This window comes from Cygnus olor, chromosome 9, assembly GCF_009769625.2.
Source record: "Cygnus olor isolate bCygOlo1 chromosome 9, bCygOlo1.pri.v2, whole genome shotgun sequence".
NCBI classification, from domain to species: Eukaryota; Metazoa; Chordata; class Aves; order Anseriformes; family Anatidae; genus Cygnus; species Cygnus olor.
In genome coordinates this window covers 22,345,056-22,357,486 of record NC_049177.1, presented here as the reverse complement: position 1 = coordinate 22,357,486, position 12,431 = coordinate 22,345,056, and the positions used below count along the sequence as shown (strand labels likewise).

At 45.8% G+C, this 12,431-nt stretch overlaps 1 protein-coding gene across 8 annotated transcripts in view; it reads left to right on the top strand.

The window, feature by feature from the left end:
- The window catches only part of LOC121074688 (multiple epidermal growth factor-like domains protein 6), a 194,819-nt gene that overhangs the window by 170,031 nt on the left and 12,357 nt on the right, over nt 1-12,431 (top strand). For 6 of the 8 annotated variants that reach the window (XR_005822483.1, XM_040567077.1, XM_040567076.1 and 3 more), the window contains 9 exons: nt 290-418; nt 2,119-2,244; nt 2,322-2,450; nt 3,505-3,633; nt 3,825-3,953; nt 5,416-5,544; nt 10,235-10,363; nt 11,357-11,482; nt 12,195-12,323. Coding sequence is in view for 6 of the 8 variants with exons in the window: in XM_040567077.1 (XP_040423011.1) it covers nt 290-418; nt 2,119-2,244; nt 2,322-2,450; nt 3,505-3,633; nt 3,825-3,953; nt 5,416-5,544; nt 10,235-10,363; nt 11,357-11,482; nt 12,195-12,323 (1,155 nt within the window). In the remaining 2 variants the exon portion in view is untranslated. Of the gene's footprint in view, nt 1-289; nt 419-2,118; nt 2,248-2,321; nt 2,451-3,504; nt 3,634-3,824; nt 3,954-5,415; nt 5,545-10,234; nt 10,364-11,356; nt 11,483-12,194; nt 12,324-12,431 lie in introns of all 8 variants that reach the window. The other 2 variants (XR_005822486.1, XM_040567079.1) reach the window with 2 other exon arrangements.

Genomic DNA, 12,431 nt, shown 5'->3' with positions numbered 1-12,431 from the left:
CAAAGACATTCCGCAGGGCAGGGGGATGACAGCTGATCCATCACCGGAGAGATCCTACCCTTTGATAAAAGTCTCCTCAGAACGTGCTATGATACATATTTTTAAGCCATGTTATTTAGTGTCAGGCATGGTTAATGTATGGACTTAGGCACCCTTAGGATGTGAAAAGAGTACCATCAGCAGCCAATTTCCAGCTGATCTCCCCAGCACTGGGGTCTGTCTCAGGGTTGCTCCGTGTGATGCCTCCTTTGGTGTGCTCTGATTGCTTCTGGGGCTTCTCTCGTTGCAGCCTGCCAGCGGGACAGGTACGGGCAAGGCTGCACTCACACCTGCGACTGTCACAACGGAGCGCTCTGTGATCACGTCACCGGGACGTGTGCTTGTACCCCCGGCTGGAAAGGAGCCACCTGCCAAGAAGGTACAGGGATTTCACTCTCCTGTTGAAGGAATATAGAAGGGAACAATGAAACTTCTTCTCGGGGCTTCACTGCTGGTTGAATCGCTATGCTGTCACTGGCTTTGCACCCGCACAGCAGTGCAGTTCGGTCCATTAGAACAACCTGTGAACCACATCACGGGCACACGTGTTGGGCTGGGCATGGGAGCTCGGTGTACATGCGGCAGAGGGGGCTGAAGCAGAGCCTGGAAGGAGAGCTGATCTCCAGCTGATCTGTCAGAGAGCTGATCCTGAAGGCTGGCTGGCTGAGGGAGAAAAGGTCCATAAAACCTCCCCCTATGCCATTGAAACACAATTCTGTTTCTTTTCTATGCTCTGCTTTATTGCCCCATGTGTTTGACTGATTCACGTCATTACCGTGCGTTGTTCCAGACACAGGCTAAATCCAGAACATGCGAAAGGCATTGGGAGCTCCAGCCTTGGCACCTACCCCAGTGCGTGTGACTCAAACACAAGCCCAGCTCCAAGCAGTCTTAAGGAAGGAGGCTGGCAAAGAACGGCCACGCTGAGGCTTGTGTTGCACATCCCCTTCTGCTGTAGCCAAACTAATAGGAAAAGTTGTCCCTCCCTGTTGCAGCAGGGTCCTGTCTGTGTGCCTCCCCCCTCGGGGTGCCTTGTGCTGTAAGCAACGCCACAGAGCAGGGATGGCCAGAGCGTGGCACACACATGGCTGCAGGTGCACGTGGGGAGCTGGGATGTGGGACAACCACCAGCTCAGTGCAATGAGAGGAGGACGTTGGGTACAGGGGATGAAAGCTAGCTGGGGTGGGGGGTCCACCTTTAAAACCTAATATGAAGAAGACGTTTCATGAAGGGATACAAAGCTGGGAAAGCACCAAAGTGTTCATGATCACGTGTGAAATACGCTTTAAAATTTCCTGGTTTGCCTGAAGGCCTCAAGCAGAAAACTAAAGCGCAAGTAAAAAAGCTATTGCCAAGTATGGAGACGTTGCCAAACATACCCTTTTTCTTTAATGATGCTTTTGGACATTTCTGTACTTTTTCTTTTCCCTTTGGAAGTAAGGAGGTAGAATAAGTGAGTGAGGATGGCTGAGCCACCCTCCTGTGACTGTGCTTTGGCAGAGGGAGAACTTGCTCCTGTTAGCATCTTAAAAAGGTGCCACTCTGCCAGAGATCTCTATTTTTTGTGCCAAAAAAAATAGGTTCTACCCATAGATTCCAATTGTGATGGGAATCAGCGAACTTGCTTAACTTAAAATTAGGTAAACTGTAAAATGTTATCAGCCCGCTGTGGATAGCGAGGTCAATTGCTCATTAGAAAAGTAATTGTGATTTTAAGAGCACAGTACAAATTGATGCTGAAAGCTGCAAATCAATATCTCCATTTCTTGGTGTTGAGGAAGCCGCTGGGAACCAAGATTTGTTTTTCATAGGTGTGAACAGAAAATCTCAAGGTTGTTTGGCAGATCATAGTTAACTCACTTCATCAGCTGCCCTTTCATGCATTTTGTTCCGAGATCAGTTTTACTGATGTAATTCCTTGCAAGTCGTGGCCCCTGTTTGTACTATGTTGTACCTCCTCCAGCACCGACACAACCACCACGGCTATGGAGGGTGTAAGCTGGGGGAAGTTTGCGTTCAGCCTGTGTGTGCCTGCACTTCTTAATTCAAGGCTGTTGCTGTTTAACTCCTCTTTGCAGCCTGTCCTCCTGGGCGGTACGGTGCCAACTGCCTGCAGCACTGCCTCTGCCGCAGCCAGGCTACGTGCGACCGCATGACGGGCGAGTGCCGGTGTCCCGAGGGCCGGACGGGAGCAGCTTGTGAGCTCGGTGAGTCTCCTCGTGTTTGTAGCACTCCTGCACCTCGTGCCACTGTCCCGGCCTTTGTCACTCTGCTGTCTCGTTCGAGTGCGAGGACGGGAGATACGGAGAGGGCTGTGGGCAGAACTGCAGCTGCCACCACGGGGCTTGTGAGCGGCTCTCGAGGAAATGCATCTGCCACGCTGGCTGGAGAGGGGAGCGCTGCGATGCTGGTGAGGGCAGTTCCTTCTTTATAGGCTTTTTTTTTTGGCACACACTTCTGCAGTCAGCTGTTTCTGCCGGAGTATGGAATCTGTTTCTATTTTGTATTTTCCACTGGTCTGTAGGCTGGTAAGAAATGGTGCAGTTATGATAGCTCACCATGTGTCCATGAGCCCTGGAGGCAAGTCTCTGCTCAACCCAAACACATGCCATGCTCCAAATCATTTTATGTCCTTCTAGTCCTGTTCCCTGCCTGCTAAGAAAACAGAGGTATTTCTTGGCCTTACGGCTCCAAGGAAGAACACATGGAAGGAATTGCCTTGCAAGCAGAGTTTGCCAGATCAGCCGCACACTGCTGCATCTGTGTGTCATTGAGGGCAGCTCAGCAAATCAGGCTGTAATGGTTCAAGTTACACCTACCTCACATGTCCAGTCTATGGTCCAAATTGCCCAAATTTGATATAGCTGTCTAACATGTTTAAATCTATGTAAATCCCTTAAATAGCAACCTCCTAAGCACTAGGTGTCAGATGAATGAAGTGTGCCTTCAGTGCCTCCACTGGCTTGCTGTGACTTTTGCAAGCCACAAGCACTTTTGTGACTCATCACGAGGTGCTGAGGACTCCTGAAGCCTCGGCCACCAAGGAGACCTGTAAAGCCCTTCCATTTCTTCAGGCCTCACTTTCTCTTTGATCACTTTGTAGAGACTCGTGAGGTGGAAAGCAGCACATGGACACTGTTCTCACTGTCCAGACGGCTGTCCGTCAGGCTGTGCACATAACTGTAAAAGTAAATGGCGTCGCCATCTCTAAAGACACCATCTGGATTTGTACTCTAGACTAGGAGCAAGTCTTTACAAGCTTTCATGTGTGGACTCATTAATAGCCAATGATAAATGCTTTTAATATTTTTAACATATTTTACTTCAATTACATATTCTGGGCATGCAGTCCCCTAAATACACACCGCCAAGTGCAAGAAGAACAATACTGGCGCGTTCACCAGCGAGCAGTGCTTTCCGTGCAGCAGCACAAGCTGTTGCTCTCTGTCTGCTTCTCCTCGCAGTCTGTCCCCCTGGATATTTTGGCGAGCGGTGCGAGGAGCAATGTGACTGCGTACACAGCATGTCCTGCCACCACCAGACGGGAGCGTGTCGCTGCAAAAAGGGGTGGCGAGGGAGGCACTGTGACAAACGTGAGTGTCTGCGGGGCGTTCAGGGAGCAAAGCTAGGGATGGTGTTGTGTTCCTCCCCGATCCCAGTGGGTGGCCGGATCCTTTCACTCTGGGTCAGTTCTGAAGTGTTCACAGGGATGGGTGCAGTGTGTTGGTCCGAGGGGGTAGCTCTGTGCTGTCCTGCCTGGGTGCTAACGGTGTCACCCTTGCAGCTTGCTTGCCCGGCCACTACGGCACGGGCTGTGCCCAGCGGTGCCGGTGCCCTGCCGGCACCCCCTGCCACCACCTGACGGGCAAGTGCGGTTGTCCTCCGGGGTTCACCGGCTTCAGCTGCGAGAGAAGTAAGTTATAAGGCCTCAAATAGCAAAAAAAAAAATACAGGAGATCAATTAATTTCTTAAGTAAAAAGCTGATGATATCATTAGTGCCTGAGGTAGAAGGAGAAAACAACCTCACAGCAATGAAGATGGACACAGGTTGGGGTGCTGCGTACAGCTGCCCCCTGCACTGCGTGTTGCTCAGCCAAATGACTTGGCTGGTTCTCACCTCTGTGCTCAGCGCAGTTTGGGCAGGTGAGGTTTGTCTTCTTGACACTTGCAGCCCTCAGGCTGGCAGAGAGCAACTGTGGACTGAACTGGATAAAAACAGGGTCAGGAGGTGCCGCGGGTAAAGCAGCAACTCTGCTTTCTGTTGGCCTGGTCCACGTGAGAGACCTTCTGTTCCTGCCCATCAGAGCTCATGGAAATGTCATTATCTAGTTTTTCCTCAATGTTGAATTTGGCTGTCTGGAGCTGTCTCTGAAAGTAGACTTTTTCTGTGACCCTGGCTGCATAGCCTTGACTTGGTTCTTCCTCGTGACATTTTGCCTGAGCGCTCTTTCAGCCAAAAGAAAAGTAACACCCAAAAAGAGTTGACATTGGGGTCCCCCATCCTTCACTAAAGGATTAAATTCTTCTCCACAACCAATGCAACTTAACAGACATGGCAGTGAGTAACCACCAGGCCTGGCCCTGGAGATGCCCTGAGCTGGGACTGAAAGACAGCAACAGTGCTCGGCTGCTGCAGGGGCCACTCAGGGCAAAATCGGGATTTGGGGTAGTTGAATATTGCTTGTCCTCCCAGTAAGAGTTGCTGGACGACCTACAGCTACCGGCAGTGCTCCTGCCACCTTCTGCTGCCTCTCCCATCCCATCCCTCATGTCCTCTGTGCAAGGCGGCCTGCACATAGTCCAAGGCCTCCTCCTCAGGGATGGCCCAGCTCGCCCTGTGCTCAGAGCTGCCAGCCACGGCTGCTGCCGCTACACCTCGTGCTTCCTCTGAGGCCGGTCCGAGCTACAGCAATCATGCAGTGAGCGGCCATGTAGGAATTAGACAGGGAAAGTTCACAAAACGCAGACGATGTGCCTGTCAACAGGCAAAATGAAACCTGTAAAAATGTTTGTGCCAAAGCAGCTTTGCAAGTTTAAACTCCCTGCAAAAGGTAGAATGTCTTTATCCATATGCCTGGTCCCTGGTGAGTTATACTGTTATTTTAGTCAATTTTACCTGACATTTCCCTATGATTTTCTCTAGTGACAAGAAAATTGTATCTGGCCCTTGACAGTTGGGCACAAATTGACTGAACGAAACAAAATCAAGCACTGAAGTAACCCCCAAGTAAATGCAATAAATCCGAAGTCCCGGAGGATGGCATAGTTCTGTAGGCAGGGGTTTTATTTAATAAATTTGAGCTTGCTCTTTGTTTGAGTGCTATATTTACCAAGACAAATTTAATTTGTTGGTTTACATTTCCTCTTCCCCGAGCCTGTCCACCGAGCACGTATGGCAAGAACTGTAACCAAAGCTGTCAGTGCTCCGCCGAGGAGGACTGTCACCCGGTCACCGGCGACTGTGCGTGCCGCCCCGGGTACCACGGGGCCCGCTGCGACCGCCGTGAGTATCACCCTGGGATGCCCATCTTCTCGGTGTGGACCGAGACATGCAGAGGCATTGAATTCATCTTTGTCACTACCTTCAGCACCGACTGAGATAAAGTAAGCGTAGCTTGTGCTAATTTACACTAATAAAAATGTTTGCCTTATTGCAAGGGATTTTTTTTTCCTGGGGACCAGCATCACTTGCTACCTAAATTCTTTCCAATTCCATGCTGAGCTGAAGAATATCGACGTAATTCTCTGCGTTTACACTTCTCATCTTCAGCTACCCATGGATATTGGGTTGCTCTGTGATTTCAAAATACCCAGGCCAAAATACTTGCCGAAATCTCTGAGTGCTGAAGTAAGGACAAATGGTTATTATAAAACAACAAGCTGCAATTGGCAATAAATCTAAGTGATTCATAAAGTCAGTTAAGTTGTAGGGCCTTCTGAGGAACAATCAAATTAAACAAATTGTTACTCTGGATTGAAAAATGGTGACTAGCGTGGAGGACAAAATGCCAGTTGGCTGAATGCTCCATCATAAAAAATATTCCCAGATCCACGTGCCTCATGCCGGTATTTTAGGACATCTGTAAAGTTGTTTCTGGTGGAATGTGGCAACTGATAGGAAACATATACCAAAGTATCCAAAAAAGGAGACAGTTAATTACCTTTTTATTTACAACTTTAATTTTGTTTTTATTCTGTGGCTTGTAATAGTCTTATTAAAAAAAAAAAAAAAAGGAAAGAAAGGGAAAAAAAATGTCTTCTTTCAAGCTCAGTCTTTCTCTCTCTGGCAAATGCTGATTTTCCTTTCCTAGGAATTCAGTGTGGCTGTGTTTGGTTTGCTTGCTTTTTTGGGTGACAGTTTGGATACAGAGGCCAACTGCAATACGCCTGGCTCTGGTAAGGGTTAAACCTGTGCTTTATGCATTGAGCACAAGCAGGTAGGAGGCTCGTTTTAGAGACAGACATTTGTATTACCATTATGTCATCACAAGTTATTCTTTAAAATATAAATGTAAATGTAAGGATTGATTCTATCCTTTGTACATCAGTTCTCACTGTAAGTGAGATTGAAATCCAGCCTTCAAAGTCTAGACTAGAGCCATCTGGATCCATTATACATTAGATTATAATAAATATTATAGTAGAGCAGTAGTGGAGATCAGCTATTTAACAGTGTCATTTTAAAAGACTTAATCATGGTTAGCCTATTACCTTTTATGTAGTAATCTTTCAGTAGTCATTACCTGTGCATGTGGTACTAAATCTCTACAGATTATAATAAATGTCCTTGCGCTTGCTTAGATCCTTAGGATTTCACTTCAAAATTTAAAATTTAAAACATTAATAATTATACTCAAGTTTTGATATTAAAAAAAAATCTTACAAAATGAAATCTGTGTTTTGTTACATTTAAAGATCATTTTGTCATGGATTTCTATGTAGCTAGGATTAATCTATATCATATGAGATGTGATCCTTCGCAGCACTGTGTTCTTCTAGATTCCATAAATAAACAGTATCTTGCACAGCAAATTCTGAGATAATAAATAGAGTTTTGTTAAACTTTTACAGGAGAGAGAACGAAATGGTAGAGATTCATAGAGGGGAAAAAAATTGTCTTGCATCTATGGTTTATTTTTCATATTCTCTCTTATGTTGCTATGGGCAAGCAATAGAGACACAAAAAAGGAAGGAAAACAGTTCAGGTGTGAGTTATTTTTAGATTTAGGTCAGTGGATTGAGAGATCATGGACCTGATTCTGAAGTGACACTGCCTGATAACCAGGGATTAGCTAGCATGACTTTGGTGGAAATACTGCTTGTTCCTGCCATCCTCACTGCAGAAAGAGCTGGGGCTGCTCCAAGATGAAGAAGCTTTCAATATAATATTAAAAACAGCATAGGGAGCCGCTCCCAAAGACGTGAAGTGGGCTTCAGTCCAGTCAACATGTGGTTGGATGCTGCTGGAAACGGTTTCTGGCAACTATTGCTGTATTTATAGTACTGTGAAAAAAGGTTCAAGAAAATATCTATAAAAGGTGTAGTTGGCTGGGAAGTCAAATTTCCAGGAGCCAAGAGCAACGAGGCTTTCATGTTCTCAAATTTTGGAGTGAAGAGCTGAAACAGTCTCTTGGCAGGATCCTGAGGAAGCAGACAAACTAGCAATAAGGTTCCCATCAGTTGTCCATAACTCAGTGGATAGGCAGATCTACTGGAGTGAAGTTAGGCATAAAATCCAGTAAGAGGTGTTGTCACGGACAGAAAAACCATCCTACGTCCCTGTGACATTTATTGAGCTGGGCGAGCTCTGAAAGACACCACCAACTTCACCTTCAAGCTGTAGGTAACAGGATGCTTCCAAAAAGTGTTTTTGACAGTGCAATTAGTAATATTGGCAAGGAAAGCCCTAGTGTATGTGGTTGGTATGAAAAGATTTAGGAACTCTTGGTCATGGCAAACCCACCCAAACCAGAAGGAAAAAATCAGGAAATGAGTTTGAAATCTGGCCGCTTCTCCTGCTGTTCTCAGAATAACATGTCAGATGCACAGGAAACTGTTAAATTAGAAAATGTCTTTATTAGATAACTGGTGGTTAGAGGCTAACCCTCTTTATAAATGCTGAGCCTACTTAAATGGCAGGACGCTGTGTGAATTGCCTGGGCTTTCTGCATAGAAGCTCTGCTGCAAAGCAGTAGCAGCTGAGATGGCCTTGTTAGTAATCCTGGGGACACTGCAGCCAGTGTGTTTGCCCTGCTTGTGCTGCTTCCCATTGAAAAAAGCTAAGGGTAATGCTGCAAGGGTAAATAAATTGGTACAAGGGGAATTGCTGCATCCCCTTGCAGTACTGGAACAGCTCTTGCTAGTCTTGAGCTGAGGAACAGCTCTGAAAGCTTTGCCATGGACAAGCCGCATGTATGGGAGTGTGGGAAACTGAATTAAAGAGAGGAAAGCCAAAAGATGACTGAAAGGAAAGGGAGGAGGAAAAGAGAAAGTCACTCAGAGTCCAATTTAATCATTAAATCGGGGTGTGTCCTTAGCTTCATTTCTTAGTGGAAATCTAATAGGTGCTGCAGGGCTCGCACCTTGATGCCAGGGTTTGCACATGAAACAGATTTTCTGTACTGACAGATGGAAGCAGTGATGACGAACTATTCATTGAGAAGAAGCCATGATTGAGAAGGGCTGAGGAGAGTATTCACATGTTGGAAAAGTGTGTATCTGTTTAGTCCTGATGATCTGCTATCCTGATTTGAGCAGAAGCCAATTTTCAATTTTATTTTAAAAGGCATCCCTTTAAAGCTTTACCATAAGCTTTCCCTCTCTACTGAGTGGTTCAAAAAATCCATGGATTTCTCCAGGCACTCACACTGTGCTTTCATGCCTTCAGAAAAAAAGAGAAAATGAAGCTCCTTATACACAGATTGCAAGAGATCTGTTGCCTGGAGACGTGCAAATATATATTCAGCCAGATTGCCAAAGTAGCCATAGGCTTTCCTTTGGTGGGGATTAACAGAAGGAAGGAAAGAGCAAAGAAATGTCATTCAGAGGTAGCAGCATGAACGCAAATGTAGAATGATGATCACATTGCTCTGACAGCACCGGCTTTTCTCCCTTCCAGTACACTGGGAAATTCAGGGAGCAACTTGCCTCTCCACAGCTGGGTGGTGGCATGCTGGAGTCAGCCCTGGAAGCTGGAGGCACATGCCTAGCAGCTCTACCCAGCTCTTTCCCTCAATTCCAGCCTCTGTGTCTTTAAAGAGTACCCTGAAAACATGAGCTAAGCGTGGCAGATGCATTAATGTCCTGATCTTGTATTCGATGTTCTTTCAACATGAGCTGTCCAGAAGGAAAGCAGAAATATTCACCATCACCCAGAAAACCTCTGCATGGACACCTCATTGCCATGCTACACTTGCTTGGCAATCCAGCCAGGTCTAATGTCTGTTTGGGTTTTTGCAAAACATAGCTTTATTTTCCTCAGAGAATTTTCTGGCTTTGCATTTAAAGCCTCTCTCTGCTGTATCCATCTTCTGAGAAGGTGTCTCCTGAGATTTTGTGTTATTGTCATGTGCACATTTTCGTAGACCTCCACTAGATTTGCCAGAGCAATGCAAACGCCAGTTTGGAGCACAAAAATAGATTATAGAGGAATCAAAATTTCTGCTACTTAAATATTTTTTACAGGATGAGACTTGCCCGCTGACTAGAACTGGTCAGCTAAAACGACAGCTAAATGAGGCAGAGACTGCTTGTGGCTTCTCAACGGGCTGTTGTTGCCCAGAGGAGGAGGAGGGAGGAGGGCCCCATCGCTCCATCTCTGCCATGGAAAGGAAAGGGGGAGCACGTTGATTTGGAATAGAAACCCAGGAGAAAAATCTCTGAAGAGCCGGGCTTTCTTTTCTTGCTACCTTCACATATGAGAAATGGGAAGAGCAGAGCCAGGAGCAGCAGGCTCGGTAGCAGCAGTCGGGCAGGCTCCCCAGAGCTTTGACTTGGAGTCGGAGAGGAGAGCACTGCCCAAGGCAACCATCTGCTTGTCAATGCCTACTCCTGGCCCTCCAGAAGCAAATAGAGTTAGAAAATGAAAATCTAATTTTGGATGAAAGTAACAAAGTGCTTGTGACATGAAATGTAATGGTCCCAGTAGCAACATAGCCTAATTAACTTTTTTTATTATTATTTTTTTTAAACAGGGTGTCCAAAAGGTTCTTATGGTTCATACTGCCAAAAAGCCTGTAAATGCATGAATGGAGGCCACTGCGACCCTGTGTCGGGAACTTGTGATTGCGCGCCTGGTTTCATTGGAGCCGACTGTAGTAAAAGTAAGCCAACATTCATGTTCTGCTTCGTTCAAAAAATAGCGGAGAGAATAATCCACAGAAGAATTTGTCAGTATAAAACCAGACAGATCCCGGTTACCTCCTCCTTGAACTGTAAATCAGGATTCCAGCTTTGTAAAAATTCTCTTGCAAAATATTTTCCCTCTCTTCTGCGTGAGTAGAAACAAGGACACTCATCCCAGGATTACAACCTGCTTGCCCAAATTTATTTCTAGAGCCAACTCAGCATGAATTGCTCAAGTTCCTTCTTCCTGTCCAAAATTTCTAGGTTGAGAAATTATCTCAATATTTTGCTTCACGCTATGGTGCCATTATTTTCAATAAATGGGAAAAAGATCAAGTTTTGTCATGGCAAAACTGGTAAAGGCTCCATGGCAACCCTACTCTTACTTCTCCATTTAAGTGCTAAATTTTGTGACTGAATTTCTGTGGTATTTCCAAAGCTATGATCTCCTTATATGGGTAAACACAGCACCACTGGGATTTCCACTTGCGATACCTGTACTGACCATACAGGTTTAGTGCTAATCAAAGTTTATCTGATGTTTTATCATATTCAGTCACTTTCTGAAGTTTTCCTCAGCTTATTCACAGAAAGACAATGCTCGGTCATCTCTAGCTTTGCTCTTCAACATAGGAGAGCATCAATATTAAGGAAGGAAAGAAGTCTTTAGCTGGAAGCATGAGCAGCTGATATTTCAGTTTTGCACTCACCTTTCTGGTGGAAAACCCATTAAATATTTCATGTGAAAGCCTGAATTTTATTTATAACCTCAAAAAAAAAAGTTTCAGAGGAAGAAGCAGTTATGTCTTTGGGTGGGTTTTTTTTTGTTTTGTTTTTGTTTTTGTAGTTTTGAAGTACATTAGCTGGGATGAAAAGGAAGCCGACTCTACTTGTAGGATCCTGCCTCCATTGGAAATGAAATCTGGCATTGGATACCCAGGGTGTTTAACAAAAGACTGTGTTTCCTTCAGCTTGCCCTGAAAATCGATTCGGGAAGGACTGCACCCAGTTCTGTGCGTGTGGTAAAGGTCAGTGTGACCCACGGACTGGCAAGTGTACCTGTCCTCCTGGCCAAACGGGACCCAGCTGTCAGCAAGGTAACAAAGCGGGACTTGAGGTCATCTCGTCAGTTGGGCACGTAGTTGTAACAACCAGCAAATAAAACTCAGTGCCAAACATTGTTTATGGATGTGTTTCCCAACGTATTTGGAGCCAGCATTTGCTTGATAACATTGCAGCTTGCTGTACTTTGCAGGATCTCAGCCCCTGTCTCTCTCCACTCGATCACCCTACCTTTATCGTGCCCCTGTCTCCTGCCCACATCTCACTGCTTTGCTTCACCACCAGCAGCACCATTGCTCTGGTTTCTCTACAAAACTAGTCACTGCTTTCAGAGACTGCAGTTCAAACAGCAGTTTGGGGAAAAGAGTAGTGTATGCCACACAAAGTGAGCAGTGTGGGCACTGTGGATGGATGGGGCTAAATTTTGAAGCACATTACTTGAACTGGAAAAGTGAAAGGAGAGGATTTGTTGAAGAGCAGGCATTGGAGGATGGGACAAAGGGAGGAGAGCAAGAGAAGCAAATATGGAGTGGAGTTAAGTGAGGAGATAATGAGAGACAAGGAGTGTTTGGATGAAATTGCTAATAAGGATGGAGTGTAGAAATGCATGTGTCCCACGGCCCTTGGGTACATCAGGCAATTGGGATACTCAGTGGGGAGCATATGTCTGTATTAATTCCCTGTCACATTTATCTTTTTTGGGGGATGCTAATTTATTTTTTTCCAAACTTTGTTAATTCTCTGTAGTGTGTCCCCAGGGACAATATGGCCCCAACTGCCGCCTGACATGTGCCTGTCAGAACGGCGGTATCTGTGACCACGTGGATGGTAGCTGCACTTGTGGACTCGGATGGACAGGAAGAGCGTGTGAGAAAGGTAATTTTCTGCTTTGATGGTAGTGAACGTGTACCTTCCAGCAGGGGTTTGCAGTGGCTATGGATCCTCGAAAGGGGACTGGTTTTGCTTAAGCCAGGACTCTCTCCC